This window comes from Pseudochaenichthys georgianus, chromosome 1 (genome assembly GCF_902827115.2).
Source record: "Pseudochaenichthys georgianus chromosome 1, fPseGeo1.2, whole genome shotgun sequence".
NCBI lineage: Eukaryota > Metazoa > Chordata > Actinopteri > Perciformes > Channichthyidae > Pseudochaenichthys > Pseudochaenichthys georgianus.
In genome coordinates, this window is record NC_047503.1 from 33,379,689 (window position 1) to 33,394,144 (window position 14,456).

The 14,456-nt window shown below is 41.8% G+C and overlaps 3 protein-coding genes across 5 annotated transcripts in view; 1 reads left to right on the top strand and 2 right to left on the bottom strand.

The window, feature by feature from the left end:
* The window catches only part of prelid1b (PRELI domain containing 1b), a 56,523-nt gene that overhangs the window by 18,946 nt on the left and 23,121 nt on the right, over nt 1-14,456 (bottom strand). The gene's annotated exons all lie outside the window — the stretch shown is intronic.
* On the bottom strand, nt 2,134-7,342 carry LOC117454417 (beta-1,4-galactosyltransferase 6-like). Its single transcript, XM_071204916.1, has 7 exons — nt 7,285-7,342; nt 4,846-4,959; nt 3,929-4,053; nt 3,657-3,773; nt 3,380-3,567; nt 3,091-3,213; nt 2,134-2,227 (listed from the first exon to the last, which is right to left on the bottom strand). The coding sequence occupies exons 1-7, from the start codon at nt 7,340-7,342 to the stop codon at nt 2,149-2,151; spliced, it is 804 nt and encodes a 267-aa protein (XP_071061017.1). The 3' UTR covers nt 2,134-2,148.
* LOC117447604 (uncharacterized) lies at nt 6,562-12,777 on the top strand. Of its 3 annotated transcripts, XM_034084375.2 has the most exons (11): nt 6,562-6,780; nt 6,966-7,015; nt 7,951-8,052; nt 8,152-8,292; nt 8,605-8,754; nt 9,038-9,174; nt 9,270-9,363; nt 10,622-10,949; nt 11,035-11,203; nt 11,522-11,649; nt 11,945-12,777. In XM_034084375.2, the coding sequence occupies exons 8-11, from the start codon at nt 10,752-10,754 to the stop codon at nt 12,266-12,268; spliced, it is 819 nt and encodes a 272-aa protein (XP_033940266.1). In that variant the 5' UTR covers nt 6,562-6,780; nt 6,966-7,015; nt 7,951-8,052; nt 8,152-8,292; nt 8,605-8,754; nt 9,038-9,174; nt 9,270-9,363; nt 10,622-10,751; the 3' UTR covers nt 12,269-12,777. The 3 variants fall into 3 exon arrangements, with proteins under 3 accessions (XP_033940266.1, XP_071060753.1, XP_033940272.1); XM_071204652.1 differs by lacking the exon at nt 8,152-8,292 and having other exon boundaries at nt 7,951-7,985; XM_034084381.2 differs by lacking the exons at nt 6,562-6,780; nt 6,966-7,015 and adding an exon at nt 7,469-7,539.

Sequence of the window (14,456 nt, forward strand, 5' to 3'; positions counted from 1 at the left end):
TTATTTGCTATATTTCAATATAGTGATATAGAACAATGTGAAACCAATGTATTGGTCTGTCTGTTGAAACTGACCATGGAAGCTCATAATGTTCTTTCTTTTCTGACGGACAAAGAAAATGGCAGTAATATCATTGTTAGAGCCTCCGGGCCGCATACGGTCCATTTGGCGAGACCATTTTGTACGGCCCTCGAGGTATTTATAAACACACAGCAAAAAATAAAAAATTAAAGAAATCTAGAGCGCAAAATAATTAACAAGCGAGTGCCTGTTTTTCCTGGCCACGGTCAGGGTTCTTGAACACAACACGAGCCTAACGTGTCATCACGTGGTATATGTCTCGTCTGACAGGGGTGGAGTTCTGACGGAGAGCACCAGAACGCCACTCCTGCACTTCAGAAATTGCAGTAGGCTACCCATAAGGAGCCGTACACATGCTGCAGTTGTGCCTGAAATTAGATCTGTGGTTAACACAATGTTAAGAGATTTTCAAGTTTGGTTCTACGATATAAAATATGTCATTAAAGACCCTGATGGTGAATGTCGGAAGTTTCATGAAACAAGTGATTATATGAGACTACTAAACGTGTACTCCTTACACATCAAACTGACACCAAAGAACACCAAAGAACACGTCCCGACGGAACGTCGCCTCACGTCTCCTGCGTTTTGGCCATGTGTCGGCACTGGAACACACCGCAAAGACTTCAGCCGACGGCCAAGTTGCACGTACGAACTGCTCATGGCGTGAGTGGCAATAACTCTCCTTACCAGCAGCGGCGGTAGTGTGTATTCGTCATTCAAAAGAAGGCAACAACCGGAAGACCGACCGCATGATAACCGAGAGAAGAAGAACAGACTGCGTGATTTAAAACAAACAACAAATAGCGTGTGCGTTCCATTTTCCACTCTACAGCGAGAAGCTCACGGGGCTTTCCCGAACCTGTGTCGAGAGCTGGAGTTAAATGAAATCTCAGATTTGCCTTCTTAATAGTTTGTTTGGGTCTCTCACTTCGTTTCGCTTCTCATGCACGGATTCGCTAGCTAAACAGCCATCAGAGTGATTTTCTTTGGCCAACGGCCTTCCGATTCAAATTCGAGTCGAATTGGCGGCGGAAGGTGTTGGCACGGCAGAAAAGACACGACTGTGCAGTACACACCAATCTGAGTAGGGCGACACGACGCTCATCGACGGCCCGACATCTATCGACGCCGAAAATTGGCTTGGTGTGTAAGGATCTTTAGAGCTATTCTAAGGTTAATGGTCTTGTCCTTTCGTGCAGTGTAGAAATGACGTTTTCTCCATTTGCTAGCAGGTGTGTTTAATGTTTATGTTTATCTTTTTTGTTCCGTCTTAGCACCTCCTCTTCTATTCTTGGTGTGAACATGTGAATATAAGACCCTCTGCAGACCTCCTGACTTTTGTACGCCGCTGCAGACTGCTTGACAATCTGTAACGATTTACCTTCTTGCAAGAATAAACTCCCTAAAAGACTGTTTACTTCAAAACTCTTCATCTCGGTATAATGGAAAGGTTTACCCACCATTTTATTATTATTTGTTAGTCTAACAACATTTCCACCACACCATATCCTAACGTTAGCTTTTACCTCTGCCGATTGCATTATGCTTCCAAAATCATAAAAGTGGTGTTTAATATGTAGAGATTATCCAGCTAAACAAATGTATGCCACAGATCTTTTGCTGCAATATTCTAAAATCCCTTTTCCTCTTCCCCCCGCGATGCTCACTTCCGGGTCAACCTACAAAAACACATCATTATTGCACCATTCTATGGGGCAATGGTATATGAGAACAGTGGTAATGACCACAACCATAGCACATCCAACAATATCAGACCAGACATACAACTACTCAGTATCAGACATTACTGAAGTGGTAAAAACATCAAATTCAAACTGGAAGGTTGGGGAGCAGATGAATATCATAGCAGCAGCCTCCAACCCCTCTCAGCTGTCAGAAGTCCCAGTTGAAACTCTCAGCAGGATTACTGGGAAGAGAGACGCTTGATAAACACAGGTCCAGGTCTTTTACCACAAAGACATTCATGCTGCCTATATGGGTGAATACATTACAACTGGTATCTAAAAAGGTATCATCTACTCCTCTGGAGATATCTACACTAGGTTAACTATGGTACTGTGCAGATACCTTCAGTAGTAACCATGGACACCACAGGGAGCCTGTGTCAGGGTCTGCTGTTGTACTTTCAAAAGAAAAGAAGAACACCAGAAGTGTATCATAAAGTGAACCACATTTCTGCTATGGTCCTGCACCAAAGATGCTGCACACACACTGCTGAAAACATCTTTCTAATATTTCTCCTAATATTATTTAGAAAAGAGAGGATTGATGAAGCTGCATCACAAGACTTCCAATTGTCTCAACCATGGCAAAACAGCTTACAGCTCTTTTCTTGGCTTAAGGTTGATTAATGCTTAAAATGGCAACCATAATTACGGAGTAAATACGTTTACCTTTAAAGTATGTTCTAGGAAACATGGTGCCACCTTCTAAGGCAAGAGAACATATTCAGCTCATTTTCAGGTTCATATTTGTATTTTGGGGGGAGGATCCTTTGCAGATCATTTAGTTTGATAAATGTAGATGCAAGATGCTAAAACAATTAGCCTCTTGTCCGCAAGGTATTTGTCATCCTACGACGATGGTTGCCTGTGTGTGTGTAATGTGAGCGATACCGAGTTTCGATTATCTATCAAACGTCTGGAAGGAAAGTCTTAACATCTAAGCTTTCCTCAGGACCGAGGGGAGTGTTTTAGTGCCACGCATCATGTCATCATAGATTTGTGGTTCTAACAAAAACTCTATGCTTGGCCGGACTTTGGTTAGCGCATCAAAATCCACACTAACGGACTTAAGGTAGGTCTCTGCATGCTGTATGTTTTCTGTCTCAATACACCCCTTATTACAGATCACCGTTGTGTTTCTCTTTATGTGGAAAGCACAGAAGAGAAAAGCAGTCCGATGACCGAACGAGAACACAAGCACTGCTGAGTAACTAAATGAAGGGCTCTCATTACTTTGTAAAAACCTTGTTTGTAGACTAACCTGTTCCACAAGTCGTCATCCTCTCCTCCCCAGCCCCAGAATGCATTGGGAAAGCCATTAATCTTCCGAAACTGCTCCACAGTGAGTCCACTGACACCACCAAAGAACTCGCTATATGGAAGACTGGAAACAAAACAAACAAAGTGTTAAAATCAACATGATCTGTATAGTTCATAGCCTGTCCAAACACTTTGAAATCTATTGGTCATTGCCACCAAAGGAAATCAATACTTAACTTAAGCAGGACAAACAGTTTATGTTCTTAAAAGATATCTGATGACACACTCACATGTACATGTATTTGTCCAGCTTGGCAGCAAAGTGGCGTGGCATCTGACCGCAGCCGTAGTAGTTTCGGTCATTCTCAGGGATGTGGTCGACGTCATGGAAGATCAAGCAGTCCCAGTCCAAGTCCTTCATGGCCTCCAGGAATCCCACGTTAAACAGCATGGCTCTGTTGAAGGGCTGGCTGCCACTCTACACGCCATGAGTTGAGTACACGTTAATAAAGCTGTCTTGTAATGCACAACGTGTTCATACAGCAGCATGCAGTGCGGGCCACACACCTGTTCGATGACGTAGAAGGCAAACTGCAGCCGCTGTCTCTGCAGCATGGGGATAAGATGTTGTAAGAGGATGGGGAGATGCTCGTGACAGTTTCTAAACGGAATCAGGATGGCCACCTAAAAGGAAAATATTAGAGTAAGAAATAAGAGCCAACCTTCGACTAAATTCATCTGCTTTCTTGTTGTTTTTCCCCTAGAGGAATCTATTTGCATCACTGGTTTAAAAAAAGTTTGAAGGACATATATTATTTATACACTTCTAAAAGGCCTACCTTCCAGCGAGGTCTGCAGTCTTTTGGTTTCCAGTGGCCTCCAAACTCAATGTCAAAATACTTGGAGGACCTCAGTTCTATCTCCTCCATGGGGATCTCTGTCATGTTTACTTCAATAAGGCCCTCTGTGGAGAGAGTTTTGTGTGTGTGTGTGTGTGTGTGTGTGTGTGTGTGTGTGTGTGTGTGGGGGGGGGGTACATAAATCAGCTTCACATTAAAACAAATAACAACTTTCTACAGCGTAAAAAATAGGGCTTTGTTTTTCTCTCGTTCCTGTGCTACTTAGCTCATTGGTCTGACCGCTATTAGCTAATTCTCATTTATTTTATATTTGTGTTGTATTTTTACAACAGAACAATTAAGCAGCAAAGCTTGAAGTGCAGTAGATTTTAAATTATGGCTTTCCTGAAACGACATGTTAGAGCCCGTCTTTCAATTTGTAAAAAAGGTCAAATATTGTCACCGAATCGTTACCTCAGTAGTCATGGAAGTATAAAAGACTACATTTCCCACGGCGCAAGCCTCTTAAGAGACACAGAGATAGGCAATCTGTGCGAAAGACACAGTTGAGAAACAGTTTTATACCGTTTAGTAATATTATCGTACACAAAGTAAAGGAAGAAAGACGATCTAAGTTGTTTATTATTTTATGGGAGTTTTGCCTCTTTTGTTTTGATTTGTTTGACTATTTTAAAAAGCCAATTTTCTTTGTTGAACATGTGAAAAGTTTAGCATTTTCTTTTGGCGACATGCAGGTTGCAAAATATCAATTGGAAGTCAAACAAGTAAAAACAAATGAATGAAAGATAACGCATTAAAACTGTCTGTTTAAAGCGTCTACTTGCTTAATGGAAACAAAGGGAGGAAGCTGCGACAACCCTTTCCTGTTTCCTGTCAGGTAAAAGGTCTGTACTCACTCATAGAAGGTAATCGCTCTGGACATGGCAGGTTCTGGGCGTAGGTGAAGTTCTCGGGGAGGTACGTGGTCGGCTGCACCAGGTATTCACTGGAGTTGCTGCCATCAGGATAGTCTGCAGAAAAATCAACCAACATCTAGTATAACAGCAGAATACGCCAAACCACATCATTGACATCAAATGACTGATGATAGGGCTTCAATATGGACCCTATTTCTCATGATTGTGTCAAATGAAAAACATTTTTAGGAAATTGATACAGCCTGCAAGGTAATCCTATATTAAAATAAATATGGGGGAGTAAAAAGATGTTGACTCTTAAATGTAGCGGAAGTGATAATGAGCAATACAATGAAAATACCCCAAAAATTACAAATATCAAAAAGTAGGCTAGATACAATAGTTGATTACATATCGGCTACTCAGTTACTTTCTATAATGACCTCAGTTCGATATTATATTATTTTTGGGATATGAAACAGTTTTTGAAAAACTTCGACAAGTTTATATCAACGCCGTGAATCGATATTTGCGCACGTGTGCATAACCGATGGGATTTCTGGTACATCCATGGTAGTAGTGAGTGACTGTGACAATACCTTCGTCTGCAGGTTACACGCAGGGGCGGCGGGTACTGTAGGCTAGGGAAGGCTATGCTCCTACGCTCCTATGCAGCCACCTGTACTACGAAGCCAGTTCAACAGACCCTGGATATCTTTGAGTTATCTTAACTAACCATAACAATAGAGATCTCGCTAAACGGTCCTACGACGCTGGTTATCAACTTGGTAAATCAAGCCAGGGTTTCTCTCTCCAGCTGAAAGCGTTCACGTGAACGGGGCGGGGTGAGCAACATTTTACCAATCACAAACAGGGACAAGTCAGAGCCGTATCTGGGACAAGTGTACTGACACTGACAGCGCAGCGTCATACTTCATTAATGAAAAGTAAACTAATATTAGACAAATATGAACTTTAAACATCCATGATTTAAACATATAATCCAGGATACAAACCACATAGTTGCACCTGCAAGGTGAATACAGAACAACTGGTTACAAAATAAATAAACTACTATAAAGTGTTTGAAAGCGTACACCAGTTTTATGATATCACTGCCCCATCTAGACACGAGTGGATCTGACTTTAATTACATTTGAGTTGAGTGTTTCGCCAACCTAATGTGTTGCTTAAAATAATACTTCTGCATACAGTATGACAGTATGTGACAATGTATGTGACAATGTAAAGTGTTGCACGGCCAGATACGGCTCGAGAAGCTGACTCAGATAAGGAAATATATGATATATTATGATATTAAATGATCGATGATCTGATTGATGATGTGATATGAATGATAAGTGCGACACGTCGCCGTCTTCCCTGCTTAGTCCTACGGCAGTTTAAACTGTATTTCCTTTATCCTGTAATATGACTTGATAGATTTAAACTCCGCACACTGAGCTCTGATCAGCAGGCGGTGCTTTCACTGAGTTGATCTCTTTTCTATAGCCGCCGGAGGCGGGCCGTATCAGGTAAAAAAAGCTATTTAGCCTTCCCAAACCTGAGCCTCACGCGCCGCCTATGGTTACACGTTTATATTATACATCCATGGATTAGACGTTATTCACACGTTTGAGGTGAATGTGATTGACAGGTGGATCCGACCAATCGCGGAGACGCATTGGTACACAGCAAATGTGCCAGTGTTATATTTTCAGTGTTAGTGTTAATCAGCAGGGTTCAGTGTTATTTTAACACTTAGTTTAGTCAAGCTATCACTCCGAGAGTTTTTTCCTGAAAGTGTTGGTGTCAATTTTGGTCGTTGTGAGGACTCTCACACGCGGAGACGAGTGTTGAATTGACCAAACCCCTCAATTTCCGGCAAAGGAGCTTCATCCAAGACCTTCGACAGCCATTTCTCTAACCAAAGCGGTAAGTTTCACTCGATTAAAATTAATGTTTTGCGGTTGATGTAACCATGAATAATGTCTGTAAATTGTAATTATTTACTTAATATGTATGTTTTGTATCTGTAACTTTTTAATCCAATTTGAAATAGTTTTTTTATGTCGAATTTCACCATTGCAACTATACTGATGAGTAAACTTGAATTATAGGAGAGTAGATCTACATTCGACACGAACAGGAGACGCATTAGGGGACAGAGGTGAGTTGTTTTTACAATATGCGAAAAGGAGAAGTTAAATAAAAAGTATCTTGAAACTGGTATCTTGTTATAATGTAAGGTTGTGGATTATGGCGTATGAGTCGACGACATCCACGGTAGCATTATTAGCTTGCAATTAGCAACCACGGCGCTCCCCTGTGTGTGCGAGACGGTGGGAGGGACACGAATGTGGACTATTGTAAGCTTTATTTCTCTAAGCTATTAACTTTATAACGCTGCTTTGTCACATGTTCACCTATTTATCCCACCGTCCCGGGGCTTGCGGACCGATGTTAGCCGCGTTTCATTATGGGGTGTTTCCGCCATGTTGGAAGCTAGAGTTATAAACCGCTATCACTGTGTGTCCTCGTGGAGTCGACGGTCTCTTTACTACTAGCATTATTAGCTTGCAATTAGCAACCACCCAACAGCAACCTCCTACTGAAGCAGAGAACGAATGCGAGTGAACACTGCGGCGCTCTCCTATGTATGTGACGGGAGGAGGGAAACGATTGTGGACTATTGTAAGCTTTATTTATCTAAGCTATTAACTTTATAACGCTGCTTTGTCACATGTTCACCTATTTCCCCGCCGTCCCGTAATTAAGCAGATTAGCACAAAAATCCCAGCAGTCATGCATTCCCTGACGTGAGCCCAGTGGTCCTCTTCTAGTTCCTAGCTTAAACATGCTGATATAGTACAATCAACTTTATAACCAAGTGTATTTTAGATAATTGTAGCTAAATAACCAGTTATATTATCTTAGCTAACCATAACAAATGTGCAGGCTGTTTTTATAAGTTGTATGCTTCATAGTATGGGTTGTACATACAGTATGTATTATATATGTGTGTCTGTATTTATATACATATATGTTTGTGTGTATATGTATCTGTGTATATGTATGATAATATAAGTCATTTTCCCTTTGAAGGTGGTGACATGCTGGTTCCTGTCGAATACAAGAGTGTGAGCAAATGGGTCAGGGTACCAAAAGTAGAGGATGTCTACATTTACTCTGAGTTCTTACAAGGAGGTAATTAAAGTGTCTTGCATCATGGTTGCTTTCAAGAGTTTCAGTGTTGTATGTTTATCTTGTGAGTTATGATATGGTCCAAATTATCCTTTGTTTCAGTGCTGGCAAAATTCAATTTGCCAGGTTTGACTTCCTTGATGCTAAAGGATTCTACAGGAGTGGAAGTGGATTCTGACATCTTTGATGAGCTTTTGAATTCATCTCGGGTGTCTTTCAAGGCCTTCACTGAAGAATGCAATGGTAATAAAATGTTATAATAAACGTTATAGTGTGTGTGTGTGTGTGTGTGTGTGTGTGTGTGTGTGTGTGTGTGTGTGTGTGTGTGTGTGTGTGTGTGTGTGTGTGGTGTGTGTGTGTGTGTGTGTGTGTGTGTGTGTGTGTGTGTGTGTGTGTGTGTGTGTGTGTGTGTGTGTGTGTGTGTGTGTGTGTGTGTGTGTGTGTGTGTGTGTGTGTGTGTGTGGTGTGTGTGTGTGTGTGTGTGTGTGTGTGTGTGTGTGTGTGTGTGTGTGTGTGTGTGTGTGTGTGTGTGTGTGTGTGTGTGTGATGTTGAAGAGTCTTCTTCAGGGGATCATTCTTATCTGATGGGTAAGAAGCTCAACTCGATGGGTAACAAGCTCGGACTCAACAATAAGACTAGAATCTACCAAAGCTTGGAGAAGACAGCTGATTGAAGGACCCCCTGACAGCAGCAGTGCAAGAGATGTAAGTTATCTGGTGTGTTTTAACTGATGCTGCACATAATTCATAATTATTTGTACCAATAGTAAGTGTCTTAAAAAAACAAGGGAAATTTCCATGAAATGCTCAAATGGAATGTTCTGTGTGAAAGGGGCAAGATGCCAGTGAGGAAAGCTGTGTATCCAATATCCATTTTTCCTAAAACGCTGTTTTCAGCCCTGATTTATTGTTACGAACCGACATTAATATATGTCCTTGTTAGCTAGGTGTAATGTTTGTGCTGAATGCTAGGCAATTGTTGTTTCAGATTGTCAACGCAGCCCTGCATTCAAAGCCAGGTGGTGACCAAGTCATCAAGGAATATGAGAAAAAAAAGAGTCTTTGTGATGGTACAAGAAGAAAAATGATCAATATACTTGTGGCAGACATGGTAGAGAGCCATGGGTAAGTATTGTATGCTTAACATCTTGTTTTGATTTGATACATTTTCTTCATTTTCTGTCTTTATAAATATTTGTAATACATTTGTTTCTTCTCAGGAGGATCCCTCCAGTCCATGTCCGCATTACCTACGCACTTGGCATTACAACGTTGTTCCCAAATTTAAAAGACCCCGATTCAAAGAATGGTTATGTAAGTATTGATATTAATATGCTTTTGTTTTTAAAGCTAATATATTACTTTCTGCTATAATAATACATTTATTTCTATAGCGCTTTTCTTGAACCCAAAGACGCTTTACGTTTGGGAGGGAGGGTAGACAAACAAAACAAAAAACCACAAAGAAACCAAACAAAAGCAGTCAGGAGGAAGTTGGTTGAGGGGGGGGGGCTTATAGATACAGAGTTGAAGAGGTGGGTTTTGAGTCGGGACTGGAACAGGGTGAGGGACTCAGACTCACGGAGGTCTTGGGGGAGGGAGTTCCAGAGCTTCGGGGCTGCCACAGAGAAGGCTCTGTCCCCGAAGCTCCGGAGTTTGGCCTTGGGGATGGAAAGCAAACCGGCTGAGGTGGATCTGAGGGACCGGGGTGGTTGGTAGAGGGTGAGGAGGTCAGTGAGGTAGGGGGGGGGCAGATGGTGGAGGGCTTTGAAAGTGAGGACCAGGAGTTTGTAGTGGATGCGGTGTGAAACGGGGAGCCAGTGGAGTTCTTTGAGGACCGGGTGATGTGATGCCATGATTTGGTGTGGGTGAGGAGTCTGGTGGCTGCGTTCTGGACACGCTGGAGTCTACTGGGGGATGTAGTGCTGATGCAGTAGAGGAGTGAGTTGCAATAGTCAAGGCGGGAGGAGATGAAGGCGTGAATGAGTCGCTCAGCTGCAGGGCGGGTGAGAGAGGGACGGCGTTTGGCAATATTGCGGAGGTGGAAAAATTAGGTTTTTACAACTTGACGGATGTGGGGCTCGAGGGAGAGGGTGGGGTCAAATATAACGCCAAGGTTGCGTTCCTGGGTGGAGGGGGAAACAGGGGTGCCATCAATGGTGACTGTCAGGTTGGGGTTTTGTTGAGGGTGGATTTGGAGCCGATGAGGAGGAGTTCAGTTTTACTGCTGTTGAGTTTGAGGAAGTTGTGTTGCATCCAAGATTTTATTGCAGTCAGACAGGATTCGATGTGGGGGGGGGGTTGTTGGGGGATTTGGTGCTGAGGTAAATATGTGTGTCATCAGCGTAACAGTGAAAGTCCAGGTTGTATTGGCGGAGAATCTGACCAAGGGGGAGGATGTAGATGATGAAGAGGAGGGGGCCGAGTGTTTAAGTAACAGTTGAATTATTCAACCCATAACCATGCCACAGCTCTTACATGCATTAAATCTAACACACATGACACAGGTCATGTTTAGGATAATTCCTTGATCTTAACCAGGTGATGGATTAACTTTGAATTAAATCAACAGGAGCATTTCTATGATCACCAGAGTGGTTCTGGTTACCTGGCATGGAGGCTGAAAACTGCAGCGCAACTCGGCTCAAGAAATCGAGAAATCCAAGGTCTCTTTTCAAGTCGGACCTAAGACTCATCACAGCATGCATTCACCTGTGAGGCCGTTATCAGGTGATGAATGCAATGAAGCTATGTCGGTGATGAGGCACTCAAGTGACATAACCCTGGTCCAAGACAAAATGAAGGCAACATTTCAACAAAGACAAAAGGTTGTTCAAGACCGAGCCACAGCCTCCACTGTCCTAGACCTTTTTCCAAGATTCCTGGACACATCAGGCTTGGTAAGAAATAACGACTTTTTAAAAGCTTTGTGGTAGTTCATTTTGCTCACTAATGTAGTTTTCCCTGTCATGTTTTGTGTTTAAGATTGAACAAGACTTCACTATGCTCTTTGGCAAGGAAGTCTCTGGTAAATTTCTTGCGAAATGGCCAACGTTCTTCAAACCGAGGATCATTGCAGATTGCAAAAATCTTCCTGGAGGTTTGCACGTGGATGAGCTTCTTTTGTCTGCACAACAAGAATCTGATGATGGTGGTAAGTGTAAATTGGTGTCTTCAGTGTTCCCTATCTAATCTAAAGTATTGGACCATACCAGAGCTTTTCGTGTTTTGGCTGCTTTGCTCCATATCCCATGTACTTAACATAACTGCTGGCCAGTTTTTTTATACAATATTAAATTAATGCGATATGGAAATCAACTTCTGGGGAGACTCAGGTCCATCTATTATCAATCATTATTCTAAAAACACAACATATAAAGCATCAATGATCTGTGAAAAATAGGCTCAAACATGAGATAATATTCGTAAAGTCATTCAAGTAATTGAAATGGTGTAAAATATTTGTCTGTAGTATGGGACTGTGAGGTGGCTGCCATCCTTCTGCTTCTTCACCTGTTGCCGCCAACATCCAAGGGCAAGAAGTCACCAGTCAAGATTAGTGCAAAGGATGCTGCTGGCCGCCTGGTGAAGTTCTTAAGGGTATGTTCTTTCGAAACGTTTTTAATATATATTTCCATTTAGAAAACAACAGATACAAAATTGTAAAGATCTGATAGTAATTTTGAAGTGGCTTGACATGTTGCAGATTTTTTTTAAATGTTCAGACCGGGTTGGTGTTTTACAACACGGGAGCAGCTTTTGTCCTAATTTGAAAGTAATTGTGAAAGGAAAAAATAATTGTGCTCTTCCAGTCATTTGAAGATTTTATCCTAATTCTTCTCCAAATTCCAAGTTCTGTTCCTTGTGATTCATTCGCTGTCTCTTTTTCTCTCAGGTCGGGAAAAGCATTGAGACCTTCCTCAAGGACACTGGCCCTGCTCAGCCGTTTCTCCTGTGTGTTGGAGAAAGAAACGACAGCATCCAACATTTCTACATCGTCATGGACCAAAAGGCCATTCCTTGTAAGACGCAGACTGGAGTTGCTGCCTTTGACGAGCTCTTCAAGGCACATTTTGCTTTTGCTGTGTCTTATGATGAAGCACTATGCAACTTCTACACATTCATCCAGACAACCGTGTATGGCATTGATGTTGGAAGTGTGAAGGAAAGTCCTCGAGTCAAGGAAATTAGAGCAAGACTTCTTCACAGTTCAGTTTGAAAGGCAGTCCTTTCTGACTTGAACTAATGTTCACATGTTACATTTGCAAGGTACACCACATAAACTGTTCAGTGTTATTTAGACATTTGAAGTTTCAGCATGGTTTGTATCCAGGAAGGTCTTTGCGTTTGCACTGTGGAGAGCTTGGATGTTTATTTGTGTTTTGCACATACTCTGGTTACAAGCGGCACCTATCTCGAGCACATGAACACAGTGTTGATCCAGATGTCGCCAGCCATGTTGAGTTTGAACCTGGAGCTTCTGTTGGAGCTTCTGTTTCACAGTCAGTTAATGTGGATTCTCCTGTGATGGTCACTACACACATCCCGATGGAGAAAAAGAAATTACTAGACATGTGCAGCTCAGTTATTGCTCAAGTCCAAGCATCAGGAGTTCCTGAAAGTACTGTGCAATGTTTAGTTGGTTCGATGGAGGAACTGGTTAAGGACATCCATGCCCATGCAAAAGAAGCTGTTGTTGAATGTTTGTCATCTGAAGCATCTAAAGAAACCCTAGAAAAAAGTTGAGAATTGTTTTGATCAGCTGTCTTAACACAGAATCTAAACGGATGAGGCATTTTGAAGGAGAAATGGAAAATAGTTCAAAACCTGTCGATATATTCTTGGTGTGCGTTTTGATACACGCAGAGATAAACACAGGACTATACAGGCAAGTTCCTGTCAATGATAAGTTCATGTATGTACCCATCATGGGGTCTCTTCATCTATGTTTAAGAACACGGAACTTTGTAACAGTTTTCAAAGAGCTAAACAACACCAGGAGGGGCTTTTACAGAGATGTAAAACGATGGCGCGTACTTCAGGAACCACTGTTTATTCTCACAAAGAGAATGCTATGCAGATACAGCTCTACTATGATGATTTTGAGACCGCTAATCCATTAGGCTAAAAAAAGGGGTGTGCACTGTAGTGGAAATTTTCCTATTATTATATCCTTATTATTATCCTTATTATGTCTTTCATATGTTTAAACCAAATGCTTCTTATTTCCTGATATATTCTTACCATTATTATATATCTCTTCTTCCTCATCCTTCAAGGCCAAAGAGATGCTTTGGCTACTAAGAGACTCACACAGACACACACGAACTTCCCCCTGCTCTGAGAACCGTTATGCTATCTCCCTTTGAAGGCCAGGTGTCTAATAACAATATGGTGACTGTGTGAACCCAGATTTCTCACGTTCCCACTGGGGTTCTATATAACCTTGCTTTTCCATTGTTCTGCGCACTCTCGCGCAGACTATCTTATACTCTGTGCGACTTGTGACATTATTATATTATTGTATCGTGTATTTGAAGCTTCAAATAAATAACCAAAAGACAGCTTTGCTTGATTCACCATTTATTTGTATTGTTCATTTGACTTGTACTCTCCAGCGCTGTGTTGGGCCCTAGATTTCCATTACAAATGGCGTTTGTCGGCAGGATCTCTGTAAGTTAGATTGTGAACCACTCCGGACGCTGGTGGTCGCTCCAGGATCTTTGGATTTTCCTCTACCTCGACAGAAACCGTACGAGACGAGAGGACCAGCGCCGGGGTGGAACCGATTGACTTCACGAGATCCAACGAACTCAAAGGGCTTTCAATACTCGGTGAGATGTGCAAAGTCTAAATTGTTTAAAGTTAAACGTAATTAAAACTCCATGACATCAGGAGAGGGACTGCTCGAAAACAGAGATATTTGGCATATCTAGCATCGACGGATGAAAAATAGTGTTTTGGTGACACGGAGTGTTTTGGTGACACTTTATAGTGTTTTGGTGACACGGAGTGTTTTTGGTGACACTTTAAAAGACTTTGCTATGGGGGCAAAGCAGGCGAGGGGGGTATGTACAGCCTCCTGAGGGTCCGATAGTTGATGTCATGCGAGCAAAATATGGTGAAGAAAGTCTGTCTAAATTAAATATATGGACGGAAATGTTCGGATTTCCTAAGGGAGGTTCTTTGAGTAAATCAAAAATCAAAAACCTAAGAGATAAATTACAAGAGTATGGAGATGGGATGAAAAAGAAGAGTACAATTAAAGTAAAAGACTTGGAAAAACTGGACACTCATAGAAAGTGTTTATAATACTGGGGAGTAAAAAAAAGGCAGTTGGCCTTGGGGATTAAATAAAATATTAAGGTTGAAAATGAATGTGAAGAAAAGAAATACATTATTTCCAA